The sequence below is a fragment of the Sinocyclocheilus grahami genome, unplaced genomic scaffold (assembly GCF_001515645.1).
Source record: "Sinocyclocheilus grahami isolate Dianchi unplaced genomic scaffold, SAMN03320097.WGS_v1.1 scaffold140.1, whole genome shotgun sequence".
Taxonomy (NCBI): Eukaryota; Metazoa; Chordata; class Actinopteri; order Cypriniformes; family Cyprinidae; genus Sinocyclocheilus; species Sinocyclocheilus grahami.
In genome coordinates this window covers 926998-951400 of record NW_015505319.1, presented here as the reverse complement: position 1 = coordinate 951400, position 24403 = coordinate 926998, and the positions used below count along the sequence as shown (strand labels likewise).

The 24403-nt window shown below is 35.8% G+C and overlaps 1 protein-coding gene across 1 annotated transcript in view; it reads left to right on the top strand.

Annotated features, from left to right (window-relative positions):
- The window catches only part of adamtsl3 (ADAMTS-like 3), a 203776-nt gene that overhangs the window by 163524 nt on the left and 15849 nt on the right, over nt 1–24403 (top strand). The window contains exons 17-24 of the mRNA XM_016280432.1: nt 920–1124; nt 2532–2714; nt 4559–4712; nt 5523–6549; nt 17128–17255; nt 17340–17468; nt 22927–23109; nt 23668–23787. Coding sequence (XP_016135918.1) covers nt 920–1124; nt 2532–2714; nt 4559–4712; nt 5523–6549; nt 17128–17255; nt 17340–17468; nt 22927–23109; nt 23668–23787 — 2129 coding nt within the window. The remainder of the gene's footprint in view (nt 1–919; nt 1125–2531; nt 2715–4558; nt 4713–5522; nt 6550–17127; nt 17256–17339; nt 17469–22926; nt 23110–23667; nt 23788–24403) is intronic.

The following is a 24403-nucleotide window of genomic DNA, read 5'->3' as shown; positions in this document are numbered from 1 at the left end:
CCCACTGTATATATATATATATATATATATATATATATATAAACTTGAAAAACTTAATTAGAAATGGTGTCTAGACAACTAACTGAAATAAAATAAGTTCTAAATAAAATAAGTACTAAAAATGATAAATTAAGGCTAAATAAAAATATTTAAAAATGACAAAAGCTTATAACAAAAAAATAAACACAAATTAAAATTAAATTAAATATTTAAATTAAATTAAAAACTGAAACAAAAAACTAAATGTTATTAAATTAAATCTGGAAATATAAAAATGAAATGGTATATATATACTAGTATAATAGTATATATTGGGGGAAGTCGTGGCCTAATGGTTAGAGAGTCGGACTCGTAACCCAAAAGGTTGCGGGTTCGAGTCTCATACCAGCAGGGATTGTAGGTGGGGGGAGTGAATGTACAGTGCTCTCTCCCACCTTCAATACCACGACTGAGGTGCCCTTGAGCAAGGCTCAACCCCAACTGCTCCCTGGGCGCCGCTGCAAAAATGGCTGCCCACTGCTCCGGGTGTGTGTTCACGGTGTGTGTGTGTTCACTGCTGTGTGTGCGCACTTTGGATGGGTTAAATGCAGAGCACTAATTCCAAGTATGGGTCACCATACTTGGCCACCTGTCACTTCACTGTCGTAATATATACACACTGATCAGTGATCAACCACTTGCCAAATAGCTATTTTGAGGGTGTTATAAGTAAATAGAGCTGGACCTCCTCAATCCACTCCAAACTTACATTTAGTTCTGAATTCATTGTGTTGTAAAACATCCACTTTTCATGATCCAATCAATTCCCAATCGGAAAAAAAAATAAAAATCTTCTATGCACTGAAGATCCTGTATGTCACGTGAATTTAAAATGGGTTGTTTATGCATGGAGTGTGTAAGAGCTGTGTGTTTTCTTCAGATGGGAGGTGAGCGTGTGGAACCCGTGTTCTGTGTCGTGTGGCGTGGGGCTGCAGACGCGCAGCGTGTCCTGCGTGAGGTCTGTGGCAGGAAACCGCACTGAATCTGTGTCCAGCAAAGAGTGTCTGGAGAGAAGACCTCCAGAACTGCAGGCCTGCAACCAGGTGGCGTGTCCACCGGCCTGGGACGCTGAGGAGTGGCAGCAGGTCAGTGAGCCCCGTGATTTCAGAGAAAAGGGACTAAAGTCAACATATAAATGAAGAAGAATAGAATAGATCTTTATTGTCATTGTTCAAAGGAACAATGACAAATCCTTTAGCAGCTCTTCAATATCAGAATCACAGTAAACATTGTACACATTGTATATAAATAATAAGAACAATTGTGAAAGGAGAGACATAATGTAACTGAAAATAGGTAAATATATACAGAGATAAACGCAGTGTGGTAGTACAGAGTAAAGTAATAGTGCAGTGTAGAATATAGTGTGGGGGGGTTATTGCACATTCTTTTTTTTGAGGTATAGGGGTTTATTGCAGATTATGCATTTAACTGCCTATAGGGGAAGAAGCTATTTTTCAGTCTGTTTGCTTTGGATTTTGGATTTGAAATAATTGCAACTCCTTGTAAAAACTATAAGCTGGTGCGTAAGAATAAATGGAAGCAAATAGTCGAATAAAACAAGATAAATCCCTCACGATGCTATAGCTTGCAATATTTTAATGCAGTGTTTCAATGTGACGTTCATCTGGTTTGAAAAACAACTGACAGAAAATTAGTGCTGTATGATATTGCAAAAACTGACCTTGCGGTATTTTGTTTTCCTGCTATATATATATATATATTGTGATGTGAAAAAATGCAGGAATTTTCACCAGATGACTTGAATAGCTATATTTGGAAAGACTGAATTAATAATTTTGTTGGGGAGAGGGGAGCATATAATAATAATATTTAAAAGCTTAAAATTAAAAATGTTTCTGAGGTTTTTATTTAGTTGTTTGTTTATTTATTTGCATTTGTATAAATAATGAATAATATATTGGGATAATACTGTAAAAATTCATTCTGTAAAATAAAATAAAAAATCTCTCTCTGAAAACGATAGAACATATACAGTATTCATTTAATTAAATCACAGCATGTGCAATTTGACAATCGTACTAAGCCATATTGCAATATCAATTTTATTTCAGTATATCGTGCAGCCCTACTTAAAATATGATTTGCAACAGTATAGCAGTGTGCAGGATTCATCTACTTTTAAAGAAAGTAAAAATGACAACGAAATCTCTTTAATATCTCAATGGTTTCTCCTAGGCAAATGTAGACTTTTGCATAGATTTGCTTATATCATAAAAACAGCAGGTGCCAGAGATTCACATAAACACTTAGAAGGGCATGCTATTCTCTTTGAGCATGTTTTGGTATGGAACATGATGTGAAATCATTTTTATAGTTGATCTTGAATCTTCACGTGGCTTTTAATGACTTGGGTAAACAGCATCTGCACATCGAGTGGTGTGTGGTTGTATTTGCTCACACGCTGTGCTCTCTCTGGCTGTGGCATATGTGGAAAGGATTGATGTTGGTTTGTTTGGTCTCTGGGTCAGTGCTCTCATTCGTGTGGCAGAGGAACTCAGTGGCGTAAGGTTTACTGTAAACAGAGAATGGCTACTGGAAGTTACCGCAGGTTGAGTGACGAGGAGTGCGCTGGAACCAAACCCGACGGCCACATGATTTGCAACAACCCTGACTGTCTGCTGCCTCGTCTGGAAGGAGGAGAGTGGTCAAAGGTGTGTGTGTGTGTGTTTCTAGCCAAGCTAAACTTTGGAAATATATTTCCTATAAAAGTTACCAACACCTATTTGGGGACATACTCGAAGAGACAAATACTTCATAAATAATATTCTTGCACAGTGAGTTAAGGCTGGAATACACTGCACAACTTTGGCCCAGATTTTAACACAGATTTAGTCTGGAGAAGCTGACGCTAGTTGCTGAAAGTCAGAGCCAGTCTGCAGATTTGAGTTGACAGATTTCATGGAAAGTCGCATAGTGTTTGATGGTCACAGACTCTGATTTTTTTAGCTTCAGACTATGATTCCATCCAGTTGGAGGATATCAAACATTTTTTGAGCCAATTTTAGAACATGTATTAGTCAGTCATTTATTGTATGATGCTCAGTTTTTCCACTGTAACTGATTACAAAGATGCCTAGTGTTTCAAAATCTATTCAGATTGTAAAAGTCGTGTTGTGTATTCCAGCCTTTAGTTTGCAGTAATTACACAACCATTCAAAGATTTGGGGTCAGTCAGTATGCATGTAGGTATGTATTTATGTATGCATTTATTTATTTGGTACAATTTGGTAGCATTTTAATTATTTATATGTATTATTTCAATTATATGTGACCCTGGAGCACAAAACCAGTCTTAGTCGCTGGGGTATATTTGTAGCAATAGCCAAAAATACATTTTATGGGTCAAAATTATAGATTTTTTCTCTTTTATGCCAAAAATCATTAGGATATTAAGTAAAGATCATGTTCCATGAAGATATTTTGTAAATTTCCTACTGTAAATATATTAAAACTTAATTTGATTAGTAATATGCATTGCTAAGAACTCCATTTTGACAACTTTAAAGGCGATTTTCTCAATATTTAGATTTTTTTTGCACCCTCAGATTCCAGATTTTCAAATAGTTGTATCTCGGCCAAATATTGTCCTATCCCAACAAACAAAAAAAGCGTATTTATTCAGCTTTCAGATGATGTATAAATCTCAATTTTGAAAAATTGACACTTAAGACTGGTTTTGTGGTCCAGGGTCACATATCATTCAAAAGTTTGTTTTAAAGAAATGAATACTGTTGAGCAAGGATGCATTAAATTGATCAAAGTAAAGTAAAAGTATTTATAAGGTTACAAAAGATTTCTGTTTAAAATAAAATGCTGTTTTTTTAAAACATTCTCAAAAAAAAATAAAAAATTCATCACGATTTTCACAATAATGATGATGGTGAAAATTCAGCTTTGTCATCACAGGAATAGATTACATTTTAAAATATATTCAAATAGAAAATAATTATTTTAAATTGCAATAATAGTTCACAATATTAAGGTGTTTTTTTTTTCTTTCTTTTTTTTTCAACTCAAATAAATCCATCTTTGGTGAGCATAAGAGACTTATTTCAAAAACAAAAATTTCGATAGAAAGGCACATTTATTTCTAAAGTGAATGTTGTTCCAACCCCAGATTATTATTATTTTATTTCTTGCAAGAAACACAAAAGTAGGTATCCAAAAATGGCAATTTTGCAGATGTTAAGGCATGTTCAATCAATTTCAGAAGGATTTTCTCCAGCTGATGAATGCTAAAAACATTGACAGCCAATCAGAATTCATCCTGCTTTAAAGAGGTTGAGCATTTAAAGCAGACGACAAAACTGCAGCACGTGCGTACTGCTTATAATAAACAGAATGTTGTCAGTGTGGACACTAATATAGTTATCTTTATAGTTATTGATCTTGGGTTTGAATGGACCATTAAGCCAGGACAAACTTTCCATTTTGTGTGAACTATTCCTTTAATTGAGTTTATTTAATGTATGTATTTGTCCATATGTGTTTGTAGTGTTCTGTGACGTGTGGAAAAGGCGTTCAGCGGAGGGAACCCGTGTGTAGGAGACAGACGGCCTCCGGTCAGTTGGTCACTCTGGACAGGTCGGCCTGCAGGGACCTCCCTCTCCCTCCTCTGATCAGGAGCTGCCGTATGAGCCCATGCAGCAGTAAGATACTCTACACTTGTTTAGCTGTGTGTCTTTCCATTTCCCAACCCTCTTTACATGCAGTTTGCCACATCAGTTCACACCTGATTATGTCAATGTGAAGCATTCAATTTCTTGCACATTTCATGTAATTTATAGTTGTAATTTAATTTAGAACTGACCTCTATTTGATCTTGCTCTCACTGTGGTCTCCATACATTCTGATAGCAGCACAAGGGAAATTTCATAAAAAGATTTTGGGACCCCCCGATGTTTGGAGCCGTAGTAAAAGCACAATCCTACTTGGGTTTCATCTCAAATTTCTCAAATAAAACGCAGGGTTCTGTAGGTATCACTTAGCATGTTGTTATTATTCTCATGATACCCATGAACCAATGAACTCTCTGTGGTCATATATGTGAACATATTATGAGCATGTGAACTGCTTTGAGATGCTTTCAGATTATAGCTTAACGCTGTTGTGCAGAAAGATCGGCCTTGATAGTGTTTCTTTAAGATTAGCTTTAGGTTCTGAATTGGGTTTATTGGTTTGAATATCTTGATAAGGTCCTGTGGAATGAAGGGACGTCCCATAGCAGATCAGTCTGCAAGCGGAGAACGTATATTCCCATTGTGCCCTCATGGTTTTTGTTCTTTCGCCTAAACTTTCCAAAGCCCTTTTGTCCCATGTGATTTGACTTCACTGGGCTCGAAATCAAGAGCGGAGATTATTTGGGGGTTTCTAGAGCATTCATAACCTCACGCGAAATTAAAGTAATTAGCCCTAACCGATGTTTGAACCGTTTAAACTTCTTCCATCTCTCTCCACAGAGCACAAGCACTCCAAAAAACGTTGCCCTCTGGTCATTGGCCTGAAACGCATCTACATCCAGACCAGACAAGAAAAACGCCTCAGTTTTACCATCGGAGGACGAGCCTACCTTCTTCCCAAGACCTCCATCGTTATCAAGTGTCCCGTTCGGCATTTCCCTAAAGCTCAGGTCCGCTGGGAGAAGGATGGGAGTGATCTGACCAGTTCCAAACGTCTGAGCGTCACCAAATCTGGCGCTTTGAGGATCTACAACCTGGAGGCTGAAGATATCGGACTGTACCGCTGCTGGGCCAGCCAAGATTCAGAGATTTTCATCCTGAAGCTGATCGGATACAATAATAGACTCCTGGAACATCCTGAAGGAAAGAGTTTGGGAAGAAGAAACTTTCATCCGTATGTCAACAAAGAAGGAGGTTACGTTGGTTCAAAGTGCCGTGAGGGGTTTCCACATGGAAAGAAGGCTCCAAAATCTCGCCCGGGCTGGATGGAAAAAAACGAGTACTACCGAGATGACGATGGCCAGCCTAAGGAGCTCTGGGATACTCTTGCTTTGGGGAACTATGCTTTGGCTTCAGCCGCCAGGAGCCACACGGGAGCCTTTGTCCTTGATCCTGCACAGTTCGAGGAGCTCGTGAAGAACATCAGTCAGCTGGCCGAGAGTGGAGATGTGACAGATGAAATGGCGTTGCACCTGATTGGAAAACTTATGGAGGATTTGGCTGCTGCGGGGCAAGGGACACCAACTGAGGAAAGCACTGCGATGGACAATCATTTAGATAAGACGCCAAACACTTCTGAACGTTCTGAGGGAAAGGCGGCAAAAAAAGGCAGTCGGGCGGTTATCGGTCGACAAAAGCATCACGGATCTGCCATGAGCTTCCAGAGGGATCTCCGGATCCATGTGGGCAGGACCGCTTACCTCACCAATGCTACCCACAGCCTCACGCTGATGTGTCCCGCTCAGGGATTGCCACCTCCAAACCTCTCTTGGAGCAAAGATGGAGCTCCGCTTCAGAACAGCGACAGGTAAAGACAATGATATGTAGTTGAGGAGGTTGGAGTGCCATTCAGTGTTGCAGTTTATCTCTCTTTTTCTTACTTTCTGCAATTTCTTCTTCTTATTTCGTCTTAAGCTACAATTTGTGAACTAAACACCAAAAAGTTTTTGGTCATCAGCTTGTTTAAATCCATTTAAATATTGTTCTTTTTTATGGAGGACAAAATTATTGTTTATGAATAGGGATGCACATTATACTGTACCGATACTATATTGGTTTATATTTACAGTTATGTATTTAGCAGATGCTTTTAACCAAAGGGACTTACATTGGGAATCAAATCCATGACCCTTGACGCTAACACTATGCTCTAGTGTTTGAGTTACGGAATCAGCCATTATCTGTAAAAAATTGTCATTTAATTGCCAATATTGAATATGTATCAATTACAACGTAGTGTAAATGTATAAAATTAGCCATTTGTTGGTTTACAGGCATAACGCAAAAATAATTATTGGCATATTAGTGTTATTTTAGTATTTTTTGTACTATTATAGTATTTATTAATATTTTTAATTAGCTTTTATTTTTATATTTTTCATTTTATTTTAAGTTTTAGTGACTTTGTGTGCTTCTGTCATTTTTTTCAAACGTTTTTTTTATATATTTAGCTTTTATTATTTAATAATTTTAGTATAAAATTAAACTTATTTTATTTCAGTTAGTTGCCAAGACAACATTTCTGATTTTCATTTAATATGTATATAAATATTTTCTTTTTTATTTGATATATAGATTAGTTATATTCTTCAAAATATCTCCTTTTATGTAACAATTAGAGTTATCAGTTTTAGATGAGCTATTCCTTTAAATGCGTAATTTTGTGTGTGCATGCTGGGGCTCAAAGTATAACTAATGGCATAGACGTTTTTGCTATAACACACCAATGCAGTGTCTGATTACAAATCTTCTGGAATTCACATGACTTTTCTCTTTTTTTTCGGTTATTATCAACCGCAGTTCTTTTAGTCCAACGAACATGATGTTGGAAACGAGCAGAGTTCAACTTTAACACCAAAAAGCAATTTTTTCTCTCTTTATAGAAAACAAGACTCCCTCTGTACCTCTGAGTCCAGCCGTGACTGATCTTGATTGAGCAACCGCATATTCCAAACGCCTGTTAATCACCAACCCACTCAAATATTCACCTCCAGAGCACCCTAGATCTCACGTTATGCAGTCTGTTGGGGTCAGAAATACTGGCTGTGCTTCTTTCGCTTGCTCTCCAGGGTCGCATTGTGGTCTAATCGTCTACTCTTTACTGTTGACTGTTAAATATCGTCATTGAAAACATTGACTTAGTAACTCAGCTTTGTCCAGCTCATGGCCTTAACATAGCCTCCACCCAGACAGTCGCCAAACATTGTCTGCCCCTCTTCCTGGCGTGCGCTATGGGACCTGAAAGAGACATAGCTGTGCAAACATTGTTCAGGCCTCTTCTCGCAGCCTTGGCTTGAAAACCCAGCAGCCCTGAGGTGAATCGTCAAATACTGAAGCGCTTTAACTTTCAGAGGTCACTTTTAAATTGAGCTGTTGGGTCATGCTATGAAACAGATGCATTTTCCAGTTGGATAAAGTGGTTTTGATGTCCATTTTTGAGACTTTAGACATTTTAGGAGATAAATAATATGTTTAAGTATTAATTGCATTGTGCCATCTCATGCTAAATTAGCACATTTTAAAATGTTGAGTTACCTTCAGAAAGGTGAAAGCGCATTCAGAAAGAGAATATAATATGGAAATCTATACAAATATCCAACAGCTGCAACAGGGCATAACATTTATTATTTTCACCTACAGCATAATTATTGATTAAAAAGAGGAGACTTTTCCTTAAAGATTTCCTTATAGATAGGACTTTGTCTTTTTAATAATTAATTAGTTTAAAATCTAAGAGTGCAATATATGCAGTCTTGTATGGAGAGATTATATTATATTATAGCTTTTATTTCCTTATATTTATTTTTTAAATGTGCATGTTTGCTAATATAGCATTAAGTTGGAAACTGCTGTTTTAGAAAAGAAAAAGAAAAAATACATAAGTCAAATAAAGTTATTGTATTTTTGTTGATTAATTTAGCAAAATGTCTGTGTTGACACACTGTGAAAGCCGACATTAGTTAATCATTGTTAAAAATAATTTTTACATATGTACTTTATAAGGAAGACACGTTTTGTAGAATTATCATGTTGATTTTGACAGTTTGGTTTTATGCTAAATATTCGTCGCTTGTCCCATCCATTATCAGATTTTATTGGAATCAGATTTTATTTTATTGGAGTTGGGATTTAAAAGAAATCTGAAGTTCAGATGAGGGGAACAATCTTGTTTTCAACCATTTTTTTTGGATCATGCACAATTATTTTATAATGCTTTATTTATTTATTATACCCCAGTTATTTTGACCACACTATTGCTCAGAGCTGCCAAATAATTTTCCTCCCACTCTTTTGTTGACAGCCGTGTTTGCGTGCGGTCTCTACTGCATCACTGCTGCCATCAAAACAGTGCTATTTAATGCCACTTGACTTCAAAACCAAATATAATGTCACTGCCAACTCATACCAGCCCAGTGCCAACCCAGAATGAATGCATTCCACTCCTACAGAGTAATATTTACAATTAGATCATGTTATTCTTCCCTCACTGCAGGTATTGGGGATATTTTAAACATGTCTCGCTATACAGAAATAAAATACAGTGTGTCAGAGTTTTTTTTATTGATGGGAAGAAACAAAAACAAAAAAGAAAAATCTGTCTACCCATCTGTCTGTCAAGAAGTTCAAGAAATTTGTGAAGGTAAAAATTTGATAGCATTTTAATTATGTATATGTATTATTTGAATTATATACACTATTGTTCAAAAGTTTGGGGTCAGTAAGATTAAAAAATAATAATAATAATAAATAATAATAATATAATACATCAATTAAAAGTGACCGTAAATTTTTTTTTAAGTTTTCCACAAAAATGTAAAGCAGCATAACTGTTTTGAAAACAGTGATATTTTAACTTAATATTTAACAATATTACTATTTTATTTTGACCACACTATTGCTCAGAGCTGCCAAATAATTTTCCTCCCACTCTTTTGTTGACAGCCGTGTTTGCGTGCGGTCTCTACTGCATCACTGCTGCCATCAAAACAGTGCTATTTAATGCCACTTGACTTCAAAACCAAATATAATGTCACTGCCAACTCATACCAGCCCAGTGCCAACCCAGAATGAATGCATTCCACTCCTACAGAGTAATATTTACAATTAGATCATGTTATTCTTCCCTCACTGCAGGTATTGGGGATATTTTAAACATGTCTCGCTATACAGAAATAAAATACAGTGTGTCAGAGTTTTTTTTATTGATGGGAAGAAACAAAAACAAAAAAGAAAAATCTGTCTACCCATCTGTCTGTCAAGAAGTTCAAGAAATTTGTGAAGGTAAAAATTTGATAGCATTTTAATTATGTATATGTATTATTTGAATTATATACACTATTGTTCAAAAGTTTGGGGTCAGTAAGATTAAAAAATAATAATAATAATAATAATAAATAATAATAATATAATACATCAATTAAAAGTGACCGTAAATTTTTTTTAAAGTTTTCCACAAAAATGTAAAGCAGCATAACTGTTTTGAAAACAGTGATATTTTAACTTAATATTTAACAATATTACTATTTTAGTTTTAAATATATTTGATGTAGTAAAAACTAAAACTTTTTTCAAAGCATTAACAAAGAGCTTCATACAATTACTACATGCTACATTATCCTTCCTGCCAAAATAAATATATAATAACAACAACAATAATAATAAAACATACAAAATAAATAAATAGATAAACTTTAGCCTAATGCATACATTTACAAATGATCACATTTATATAAAAAATAAATAAATGAATATAAGTTCACATTAAACACAATAAATAATATTATACACATTAAAGGGGTCATATAGTGCTATTTTCAGAGATCATTATTTGGTGTATTTTGGTGTAATGGAATATGTTAGCGTGCTTTAATGTTCAAAAAACACATTATTTTTCATTATTGTAGCTCCTCAATGCCCAGTCTTCCTAAAACACGTTGATTTCAACAAAGCCCCTCCTTCCTGAAAAGCGCAGTGTGCTATGATTGGCCAGCTGACCCAGTGCGTTGTGATTGGTCGAACATTTCAAGCACGTGTCGGAAATGTAACACCTCTTACCATAATCGCAAGCTTCAGCTTCCAAAGCAACTATAAAGACAGTTAATAATGTTGTCAGTTTTACCGTATCAGTCCGACACATTGAATGATACTCATATGTTTTTGCAGTAGAAAAGCCGCGGTCAAGCTGCATGTGACACTGCCAGTGTAAAAGCACAACAGGCACGTGCTGCTTCAGCTCTGCTTGAAACACAACACGTTGTGCATCTATGTTTGTCATCTTTTCGCCATCATTATAAGCACAGAACAGAGGATACTATGTTTTTAAAATAAATCCATCTTTTCACTTGTGATCATAAGAACGGCAAATGATATGCATTACTCTACACTTCACCAAACTCTGCATTTGAACAGTCAATGGCAAATAATAAAACTTACTCACAGTCTCTGATTCAGAAGAGCTAGATTGTCTGAGCAAAGTTGGAATTGCGCCATTTTTTTTAAACAGCCTTTGTGCACAGCCAGCCATCTACTCTCTCAAGTTCAGAAAACTATTCTCTGTAAAATGCTCTGCACAAACATGAACATTTGAATTGTTGCCTACTGTTCTGTAACAGTATTGTAAATAAATCTTAACCACTGATTCCTAATTGTATCCACTTTCGGAAGGCCAAATAAAGTGATTTTGCTTTCGGCATTATGCAAATATTTCCACATAATGCACTCTCAGAAAAAAAGGCACACCTTTGTACCTAAAGAGTCCATATTGGTACTTTAAAGGTACATATTAGTACCTAAAGTGTACATATTAGTACCTAAAAGGTACAAAAGTGTACCTTTTGAAAGGGTACCACCCCAGTGACAGTTTTTGTACCTTTTTTTCATGAGAGTGTGACGTAGAGGGAGGGAGAATTCAATCGAGGTGTCTTGATGAGCCTTCTATTTAGATAGAAAAAATCCTTTTGTGGAAGACTTTAAAGCTTTGCAAATTTGCAGATCTTATGCATGCACAAACAGCTACAAAACACACTAAAGACAAATTAAAACATGAAAACGCATGGGCCAGGGCCGTCTCTGCTGTGGGGCTTACATAGCGCTTCTTATTTTTGGCCAAATGTGAAGCAAAACACAAGCGAGGTGATTGACGTTCACAGACTCTAAAGCTGTGTGAAGTCTCACCCTTTCACGCTCTTTCGGTCACATGTGTCTTGGCACCGCTGTGATGCTCTAAATCAGACCCTAACAAGGTTAACACTCCTAGAGCTGTGAACGGGAATTCACACTCAAACTATGAGCAAAAGTAATTTGGTTTGGTAGCAGTTTGGTTACAGAAGATTGAGATTTAGATGAAAAGTGTATTTCTAGAGTAAGCAACACTATTAATTTTACTCATACAACATACTTTTTAGTGTTAATGATTTAAAACCGTAACTTTAAGTTTCAGACTTTTGTGTAAATGAAAGGTACCTTGAATCATGGCGTTTGAAGAGAAGAGATGTGCTGTTCTGTTCTGTTTTTAAGCAGTCATCTTTATGATTTCCACCATCCAAACCATTAGTGGTCGACCGATATGGGTTTTTTGACAGCCGCTGCCGATATCTTGGAAAGCAGGGTGGCCGATGGCCGATAAAAATAATTGTATTTATTTTAATTAATATTTAAGAAATTTGAAATCCTTTGAAAATGGATTAAAAAATAAATGTGTAAAATAAACATACTTTTACTTAAGATGACAAAGTATTTTTCACAAATAAATAGATATTTAATAAAAATATAATTAAAAAGGAAGTAAACGCTGTAACCAACAGGGCACTCAGTATTCTGGGAAGTTTGTGTGCATTGGGAATAATATTTTTTCAAACAAAGCCAAGGTAACACTCATTTTACATACAGCACACAGTGAAAATTACATGAATATGACAGTGGGCAAATGCATAAAGCGCAGCATAATATGAAATCACGAGTTTACGATCGCGTGTCTCCAGTGAAGCTGAACTCTCCTTCTATCCGCGTTCAATTCACACGGATCGACCGTCACACAGAGAACACGCGATCATGCAGGATACACATGCACACTTCACAAGATCTCACAACTGGATTCGACTAAGTTTGCAAGGTTTGTGAAGTTAAATGCTCATTATTCATTCAAAGATTTGTTTAAATTATATAAATGCGTATTTGCTGAATGCTGACGGCAAACGAGAAAGTATTATAATGTTTGCCTTTCTATTACTAATAATAAAATACTTTGTATACATTTTAATTTCCTTTCTATCTGATTATTAGGCAGACTTCTATCCGTATTAGACAGAACTGTTAACAACGACGGCGAACAAGAGGAAGAATGTGGGCACTGTGTGCTCAGGCGCTGCCGCTCTCAGCGCCGTCAAAATAAATGTCCCGCCTCAAACACATCGGCTAAACAGAAAAACTTATCGGCCGATGCCGATATTTGAAAAATGCCAAATATCGGCCGATATATCGGCCTTGGCGATATATCGGTCGACCACTACAAACCATATCTAGATTATATAGAATTTTTAGGGGTTGGTTCTTTTGCCTTGGGCTAGTAAATAAACCTATAATTAAAATAAACCTAGTTAAATCTCTTCAATATGCCCTGCTCAGTGTTATTTTAGTTTTATCTATATAGTATTTATTAATATTTTGAATTAACTTTTATTTTTATAGTTTGTTTTTATATTTTTATTAGTTTTTTGTAGTTCGTTGTCATTTTTATTATATTTGAAATATAAATATTCAGCTTTAATTTCAGTTCTAGCAATATCATTTAGTAATTTTAATTAATTAACATTTTAACAATTTAAATGTCATAATTTCATGCAATTTTCTTCAACTTAGAAAGTTTTCAGTTAGTTGTGAAGGTAACATTTCTAGTTTCCATTTAACCTTTTTAAGTTTTTTTTTTTCATCTAATATTTTTATATTATCCGTTTTTAGTTTTAGATTTAGTACTTTTGTGTGCTTTTTTAGTTTTTAAATATTTATATTTCATTTAAATTTCTGTTCTACTAATATTATTTAATAATTTCATCTTAAAATTTAAATGTAATAATTTCCATGTAACCTAAAAAAAAATTCAGTTAGTTGCGAAGGTAACATTTCTAGTTTCTGTTTAACCTTTTTAAGTTAGAATTTTTCATCTAGTCTTTGTACCTTATTTTATTTAACCTTTTTTCAATTAACATTTTGTTGTTGTTGTTGTTGTTTATTTTTGCCTTCAAGTATTCTTGCCTTGTTTTCCAGTAAAAAAAGATGTAAACATCAGTTAAACAAGACAGTTTTTCAGACTTTTGCAGACAATATGTCTTGAATTAAATCAGGGAAGAAACATTAAAATTAGGTTTATGCATAAAACAAGAAAAAAAGCAATCATCTGAAATTATTTAAAATGCAAGCCAATTTTTCCAAAAGGCGTCTTATAATATATTTTTTTTCATTAAATGTAGCATGTAAGTATACAGTAGGATAGTGTTTGTGATTGTGGAAACAATGCTGCCATTGTCCCGAAGTTGATTTTTCGCACACATTTGTGCCTCTGAGTCGCTCCAGACGTGCCATCACACTTTAGATGATATCTTTTCTGTGAGTTCGATACTTCAGACATGACTCAGCTGCTGTGTTTTTATTAGTGGCTCTGAATGAGTGGGCTTTCATGAGATGTGTGCTGGATGGGATACAATGCACATTTTGTGCCGGCGTCCCTTTGTGGCTTTGGGTGGGAGAGGACGGAGAGCTCACTGCAGCCTGGATGCTTCTAACCCATTCTGACTTTCTTAATCACTCTGTCTCTCTTCCAAAGCATAGAGAGCTTCCATGCTGTGTCTGTCTACATAGGCAGCAGTCTTTTAAGGCAGCATCCTCTGTGAAATCGAGCCTTATAAGTGATTGATTTTGAATTGTTCACGTTGGCAACAACTTTGTGTTTCTTATAAGTAGTACTTTCCAAATAGTGCACATGCTTTTGTGTATGGGTGTGTGTATTTATATTATGTGGGCATCAGTAAAAATCGTTTTGAATACTCTTAGTCAGCAAAGAAAAAAGATTCAAATGTTTATTTATTTTCATAAAGGATCCTGAGAAACACTATCACAGTTTCTGCAATATTGAGCAGCACAACTGTTTTCAACATTAATAATAAGAAGAGCAGCAAATCAGCATATCTGAATGATTTCTGAAGGATCCTGAGACACTGGATACACACAATTATTATTATTTTATTATTTTTTATTATTTAAACTTATTTTATTCATATATATATATATATATATATATATATATATATATATATATATATGTATGTATGTATGTATGAATAAAATAATTTTAAATAATAAAAATAACAATAATAAAAAAATTATATATATATATATATTTATTTTTTTTGTATAAAATTATTATTTTTTTCATTACATTACTGGAAAAAATGTGTTATTTAATACTCATGGATTATCAATTATAAATAATTTATACATAAATACATACTTTTTTTCATTAGTTAACTCAAGAAATAAGATCTGGGAAATATTTAACAGTGATTTCATACTTAGATATTCAATACTAATAGGCTTGATTTCCAGATTACCATATATCTAAATTATAATGATTTATATTAATTGAATATAAATATATAATTGTTTTTTTCATTAGTTAACTCAAGAAATAAGATCTGGGAAATATTTAACAGTGATTTCATACTTAGATATTCAATACTAATAGGCTTGATTTCCAGATTACCATATATCTAAATTATAATGATTTATATTAATTGAATATAAATATATAATTGTTTTTTTCATTAGTTAACTTGAGAAAGTACGTCTGGAAAATATAACAGACATTTCATACTTAGTTATTTAATAATCGTGGGTTTGGGTTTTTCATTATTTAACTCAAGAAACTAGATCTGGAAGATTTTTAATAGTCATTTCATCGTTATTTGACACTCATGAGTTTGATTATCAGGGAATGCATGTATTAGTAATAGTCACTTTGAATGATTCAGTAAATGTAAATAAAATGGGGATTAAAAATGTATAAAAATAAAAAATAGAAAATAGTTATTAAGCTGATATCTTCTCAGTGTTACATTGTTGGATCACTACAAATTTAAAACTCGTGTCAGATGAAGTCCCTGAGCAGCCCTCCAGACGCACACAATGGCGTCTGCACAATAAACACTTTAATCAGGTGCTGTATATAAACACCTCTGAGAGGCCATCACACTGCCTCTGATCGGCTCTTCTGGGACTCCTGATTGCTGTAAGAGATCACGTGAACCAGAACTAGAAGAGTGGCAGAGCCTGAGGGAAACCTCGGATTGATACACAGGAAATGAGAGCTTGAACCAGATCTCGACCTGATCCCATAGTGTGACTTGATTAAGACACAATCCTGCTGTGTGTTTTCATGGAAAGGGCACAGAGTGCTGCATTGAGCTCCTGTGGTTTCATCTCTGTAATACATAGAAACCAGTTGTTGTTTTAACCGAGATACAACCCGTAGTAACCCTAACCCTTACCTCATTTAGGATACTCAGATTCATGAATATGCAAATTAGGAGAAAATGCTCAGCAATGATGTTGACTGATGTATTTGCAGATGGTTTGTCTTTAAGCATATTAAAAACACTGAAATAGACATGTAAACGATGTCAAAAACTTCATTTTCATCACAGGGGGTCTTTAAAGGGTTAGTTCACCCAAAAATGAAAATTCTGTCATTAATGTCACCCTCGTGTTGTTCGAAACCCGTAAGACCTTCGTTCATCTTCAGAACACAATTTAAGATCTTTTTGATGAAATCTGAGGGCTCGCTGACCTTCCCATAGACAGCAAGGTAACTACCACATTCAAGGTCCAGAAAAGTACCAAGATGATCGACAAAGTAGTCCATGTGACATCAGTGTTTCAACTGTAAATTTACGAAGCTACGAGAATACTTTTTTGCGCAAAGAAAACTAAAATAACGACTTTATTCCACATTTTCGTCTCTACTGCGTCACTTCGACAGTATCATGACGCGAGCGTGTGGCGGCGCTGACCCAGATCCGGCGTGATGACGTCATAATAATATGTCGGAATAAAGTCGTTATTTTTGTTTTCTTTGCGCAAAAAAGTATTCTCGTAGCTTTGTAACTTTACACTTGAACCATGGATGACACACGGAGCCCTCAGATTTAATCAAAAATATCTTAAATTGTGTTCCGAAGATGAACGAAAGTCTTACGGGTTTGGAACAACACGAGGGTGAGTAATTAATGACAGAAATTTCATTTTTGGGTGAGCTAACCCTTTAATGCTACATATGTGGGGATGGTGTTCTCTGAATTCTACAGCTGATTGGATGTGTCTCTCTTGCCCTCCCCAGGGTTTCGTGGGACAGCGATGGAGAAGTACACATCCTCAGCCCCGGCGCCAGTGACGTGGGAACCTACAGATGCACCGCCACCAACGATTTGGGCTCAGATTCAGAGACAACACTAGTTCTGCTGGCTGGTGAGACATTACACACCGTTGCTCTCTATAATGATGGTTTTGTATACAATTTGAGCTGCTGGGTTTTTATTTCTTTATAAACAGAAACTCCCACGATCGCTGCCTCGCGGAGAAACACGTCAGATCTGAAGAGCAGCAGTCTGAAGGTGGTGGTCGGGGGGGACATCAGTGTCCGTTTAGGTGCCAACCTCACCCTGGAGTGCCCCGCCAAAGGTATGGGACAATTTACAGGTGGATTTCACAATCGAAAGAAAAATAAGAAATTATATTTTGGTAAATTTTTATCAAAATAAAAAATATTCCACCAATACCTTGTCAAACATAATGTGATCTATAAGCACACAAAAAAAAATAATTTTATTACAGTAATTTGAACAAAGATAACATAACATATATTATATTATTAATAAAATATAATAAAAAAAATTACAATTAAAGCACACATATTTTAATATATTGTTTTATAAATAATTCCAAAATCCCTGAAGTTTTTTACACTTGTGCGAAAAAGGGTTAATGCGAATAATAGAAACGCCAAATTTCAAATAAAAATCCCTTAATTCGCAAAAAAGTTTTTACGCTCGCTTGAGGTGGTTTTTGACTTGTGCGAAAAACGGTTGATGCGAATAATGGGAGATGGAAATGCATTTTGCGAATAAATTCCTCCATGCGCATCAAAAAATCATGTGACTTCTGAGTTTCGTCTGCTCGCTCTGAGGCACAAGGAATTTATTATATATGAAAATGATTATATTCAGTGGCTTTCCTACTTTTCTTAGTGATATTTAGTGCAAGTTTATCAGGAAGTGACGATTTTGTTCTCTTTGACTCGTTGGATGGAAACGGTTCTTATTCGTGAATGTTTTATGCGATATTCCAATTTTGCGCAGAAGTTAAACTCGCAACTATGGATTAGAAAGGAAACCCAGCTAAAGTTTCACATTATATATTAGCAAACTTGTAAAATGACAGCTAATTCGTGAGATTTGGCAAAGAAATGCTAACAATCAAATTATTTATCTTACAGTATGTTTGAAAAACAGACGTTCCGTGGCTTTACTAATGTGTATTTTTGTGAGAAAACCTCTTTCCATCATTACGAGCTGCTGCGATCTCCAGTGCGGCCTCAATGTAGATTCGTCAAATTATCGAGATACTTCCCTCTGTGAAAAGTGAGCATGTTTGATGTGTGCATATCCCATGCTTAACAGCTCTTGTCCATGTGGTTTTGGTGAAAGATTCGGCTAATTGGACAGAAATGGTGTGTAAAGTCAACAGGCGTTCAGGATGCCGGGATTTCTATGGAATTTATGCCGCACTCCGTCAATTTACAAACGCCAGTCTACTGTAGCAAAACAGGGCTCCTGTCACTCTATTGTACTAAAATATATGTTTATATAAACAAAGGTTTCTGAGGTCGTTCTGTCTGTCCTCTTCGTCACAATTACTGTAGACTTGTTTATCTAGTGATTCGGTTGATGCAGAGGACACCTGCTGTTAACATTGGCCTCACAAATGGCCAGAAAGCCACAAGTGTCAGCTGTTCTCTCATGCTTTCATCACCATCTGATTCCCTGAGATGAATAAACAGGATTTGAAGAACGCGTCCTGTTGGCTTTGACGGCATAGGCAATCACAGAGCAGTGCATTATGGGTAATGATGTAAGCAGATACTGTATTTGACTGGTTAAGCTGACGGTGTGGAGAGATGTGTTGTTAGAGGACACACACACCCGGATACAGTGAGCGTCTGATCCAGGTCACGTTATTACAGAGCATAATTTAGTCTGCTTATCACGCAGATCATTAAAAATAGCTCCATTCTAAAATCTAGTGAGCTGCCTACATAGACAGCTTACATGTAACCTCAACCCTGTGCACCTAGTAGCTCTTTTTTTATATATAAATCGAAACTATTTTATTAATGCTTTCCAGTATTAAAAAATATAATTGTATTTATTTATTTGTAATTATAATTGTATTTGTCTGCTGTCTTGTATTTGTTAACAGCCTGACTACATAGTTAAAATTAAAATTCTTCAAAAACTTCATAACCAGGAATTGGAACAGAAGGAAACAATGGCTCATAAAATTGTGTATTTTTTCTAATTCTGTAATTATCTAGCAATAAACAATATATTTATTTCTTTTTTCGATAAATGGTGAGAAAATATTGATTGTGTTGAATATTGATTGAATATTGATTGTGAAACAATACTTGTTTTGTATAGTTTATATAGTTGTATAGTTATATAGTAGCATAGCCCAGTATTGGAACAGAAGATATAAAGTGAAACATAAAATAACTTTTTTTTTTCTTTCAGATTATTGTCTAGTGATTAACATTTAATTAATTAATTTTATTTAAAAAAAAAATTAATTATTTATTTAGTGATTGAAAAGACAAATTGTGAAAATATTAATTGTGAATCTCCGAAAAGGTAAAACTAAACTGTTTTATATTTCTGTTCATTTTATATTTATATATTTTTATGTATTTAAAAGTCAGCATTGTCAGGTATTGGAACAGTAGAAAAAAATGGAACATAAAACAATTGTTATTTTATGATTCTGTTATTGTCTAGCAATAAACATCAAATAATCAAATTATATTGTATTTTATTATTTTATTTTACTTTGTAGAAAGTGAGAGCAAATATTTGTGAGGGAAAAAAATATTGTGAACCTCAGAAGAACTTCTTTAATTGCTCTGTTTATTTTACATTTATAAATTTGCATATTGATTATATAGTTAAAATGCTTTGCCAGCATTGCCGGGTATTGTCAATGTTGATTTTAATTATAGAACACCATTGAAAAAAACACAAGCTGACCAATGTGCTTTACATCAATCAATAAAAAAACCTTAAATAATAATTAAAAATAATGCTACTAATTATAATGCTGATAAAATCACTAAGAATATGAAAGTGAAAATAACAATAAAAACAACTGATTGGCATCAACAACTACCTTTCAGACTTTTTCAATGATTGGTCAAAAGCCAAAGAAAGAAGTAGTTTGGGTCAGAGCACTTCTAATGTGTGTTGGAACGGAGCATGTGTTTGTACGAGTATGCAGTCAGTAGGCGGTCAGCACTTAGAGATAAACATTTTGTATGTAATATATCTTCTTTTAATGTTCCATTTTGTTCTTCATCATCATGCAGTTATTGTTCCTGTGTACGTTTCTCCTCCCGATGGAAATTCCCTTTCCAAGAAAGCAGAGGTCACTGCGGAGGCCTGACTGTTTACTGGTGCCAGAGTGTGTCAGTGCCCATGTGTATGCCTGACACGCACACACACACACACACACACACACACCTCAAGGCCTCCGATGTGATTTTCCATTTCTAAGAGTGTGTCTATTCATTGGCTCTCAGACTAACGGCTGTATGTCAGTACTAATGTCTCCATTCAGCAGAACGGGGGATCATAAAACTCAGACTCCAATCCATGTGCTGCACATTATTTTCAGCGGGGGCATCCCATGGGAACTAGTTGGAGGGAGGCAATTTGCATTCATTGTGTTCATTTGTACAAGTAATTTGTGGCAATCTGCGGGCCTCTTGTTGATCTGCTGTTTGAATCAACATTTTCTGCGGTTTGATTTATTCGACGCGGACTCTGATGTTGACATATGAGTCTTTTAAGGGCAAGATAGCAGTTGCCCCTAAATACTGGAACTTGTTCAGTGATTTGTCAAGAGCTTAGGTTTGTTTTGGGGAAAGCTGCTTTCAGACCAGTGCGTTTGCCACTTTTCTTGAATGGGGTGCAAAATAGGGTCTGAAACTCTATTTGTCAGGGATCCGGGTAGAGGGATGGAGCGAGGACTCAGTATTGCAGAAAATGGCTTTTAATGACAATAAAAATAAACAAAACAGCAACAAAAACTACCCCGAGGGGGAAAAACAGGCTGGCAAGGCAAGGCAAGGCAAGACAAGGCAAGGCAAGGCAAGGCAGGATCTGGACACATCCAGGGATTGACGAAGACATCCAGGGGGAAATAACGACAACGAACGGACGCAGGACTGCAAACACAAGGAGAATAAATGGAGAGCAAATGAGGAGGGTAACGAGGGAGCACATGTGGGGCAAATTAACTAATAATCAGGTAACAAGATGGGAGGGGTCAAGACAATTGACATGAGCACATGGCACACCGAATCAAAGACAAAAAGCCATGTGCTCACACAAAACAAAACACAAGCACATGGCCAGCAAAACAAATCACAAGCCATGTGCTAGAACAAGAGACACGAACACGCAGCTAAGGAGAAAACTCATAAGCCACGTGTTCACACAAGACAACAAGAAAAGCACGCGGCTGAACACAAACCGCGTGCTTCACAAAACACAACACACGTGGACAGAAGAGCGCACGGCCGAGCGAACTCGAGACCGCACGCTCCCACAACAGACAGAACATGGAGCGCGAGTGTCCGGACCCCGACACGAAACCGAAACTCAAGACATGAGTGCCGGGATCTGAACACCACGCTCCAACATGAAACAGTACATGCAGACGAGAGCGCACGGCTCGAGCACACTCGAAGCCGCACGCTCACATGAAAACAATGACATGACGCGAGTGTCAGGGCTCTGTCACAAAACCATGAATTACACAAGACCGAAGTGACAGAACCCTGACACTATTTCAAATGGTCAGAAGATACTGATTGTGAAACTCTGTTAAAAAGGTCAAATACTAAATATGATATGAACTATTTATTTTATTTCATTTTATTATTTTATGTTATTTCTTTTATTGTTCAATTCTGGCAACCCTGGAAACTAATTTTGGCATGGCTCAGTTTGTGAGATTCTGTTATGTTTTTTTTTTAATCAAACATTAAACACAAATTGAATATTAATAATAATCATTATTATTTTTTATGATTTTTACAATAATTATTGTTGTTAATAATAATAATAATAATAACTTTGGTTATTTAGTTATACAAGGTTGGGAAAAATAGTGGTTTATAGTTGGTTACACCATATATTTTCCATAAATTATGGAAAACGTTTTTTAATATATTTTATTGTACAAAAATATTTAAGTTTCATAACTTTGCTGAGCTTGACAAATGCAGTCAATAGTACAATTTGTGTATAAATGAAGAAAGTGAATTGAAGTTGTTTGGCTTTCAGAATGTTAAAGAATGTTTTTGTCATTTTTAATTTTTTTGTATTTTGTTTTTATAATTGTTTTATAGTTGTAACAAAGTAATGTTGAGCACAGGTTTGCCTGCAAATGTGGGACACAGATGAAATAAAAGTAATTCAACATATTTGAATGTAATATAATTTCAGCTCTTTTTTCTCTCAAAATGTCATAATTGATTCAAAATGATGACGTTGAACTATTTTATTTGTTATTCTATTTTATACAGTCTAGAAAGTGATGAGGTGGCACAGGCCAAAATCACCATTTTAAGGGCGAGATTTGATGTGTTTGAAAACACCATCTTTTTCTGCAATGCTAATTTTATTTTAAATAATACTTCATGTAAAGTATCTAACATTTCTTTCCCTCAAACACCTTTAAAAAGCAACGGGACACCTAAACTGTACACTACTCATACAGTAGAAAGCGGTGATTAGCGTCAGCTCCAGACTCCAGTGTGAATTGATTGATTGAGAGTGACCTGATGGTTTTCTCTGAACAGGTGTCCCGCGGCCAACAGTGAGCTGGCACCGTAAGGAGGGTCCGCTGGGCGCCAGCGCTAGTCCTCTCCTGGACGGATCTCTGCTCCTGAGAAACCTCACACCGCAAGACTATGGCACCTACTCCTGCGTGGCTGCCAACAGCATTGGAAAGTCGGTGGCCTCCGGCCTGCTGCGTGTGGCGGGTGAGTAGCGATTCCCATAGCAGCTGTATGTCAGTCCACACTTCTCCGGGTGACAGGGAAATCCTTGCATGACAGCGTTTCAGTGCTAAGTGAACCACATTCTGTGGGTTGGCTCGGTTTCCGACAAAGTCAGCGGGAGATTTGCGAGTCGCTTATTGATATTGGCATCATTTGGTGCGTCTTATTGAGAAATAACGTGAGACCTACAGCCTGAAGGGGTGGTAAAATCCATTTTTGCAGCGAAATGAAGAAATATTCCCTTCTTTATAGAGGCCATTTGTCTCTTGAGATCTTATAGGCCACAAAAAGAAGGCAGTCGAGGCCTTGTTTGGCATCAGATGACACAATTTCCCTCCGTATTTCATTAATTGAGGTCATTTCTGTCTCCATCACAGTCAAAAGCAGCTGTAATCTCTCTGCTGATTAGGAAAAAGAGTAATAATTCAGCTGCTTGAAGTCGTTCAACCATCAAAGGAATAATCTTTACCTGTAGGAATGCTTTGGTTGATTGCGTTTGATGGTGAGATGTTTGATGACACATTGCTGTCCTGATGCCAGGAGGAGCTATGGGTGAATCTGAGCACCAGGCTTCAAAGGAGATGAACAGGAAGAGGGTTCTGATGGCCTCAGTGATCGGCACCAGCGTCACAGTCAAACCTGGAGATACCTTACGGATAGGTACTTTCATGTTGTTTAAATGCACTCTTAAAAATAAAGGATCCAAAAGGGGGTATTTGCAGCAATGCCATAGATCAAAATAATTTTGGGTTCCCCAAAGAACCTTTTTTTTCTTAGAACATTTTATAATCTAAAGAACCTTTAGATTCCATGGATGTTAAAGGTTCTTCACTGAACCATCAATGCCAATAAAGAACCTTTATGAGTGTATGTTTTGGAATTTAAACACCATATTATCAGTCTTACCTAACGGCTGTATGATTTTTTATTCTGTGTTAAAGGGTTAGTTCACCCAAAAATGAAAATTAGGCTGCGTTTTACTCACCCCCGAGGCATCCTAGGTGTATATGACTTTCTTCTTTCAGACGAATCCAGTCGGAGTTATATAAAAAATTGTCTTTGATCTTTCAAGCTGTCACTCAGCGGGTGTTGCATTGCTTCAGTCCAAAAGAACTTAAATAAAAATCGCCCATCCATAAAAAAAGTGTCTCACACGGCTCTGGGGGGTGAACAAAGGCCTTCTGTAGCGAATTGATGCGTTTTTGTAAGAAAAATATCCATATTCAAAACGTAATAATCACTTTAATCTAGCTTGCGCTCACAGTTGTACACGGAA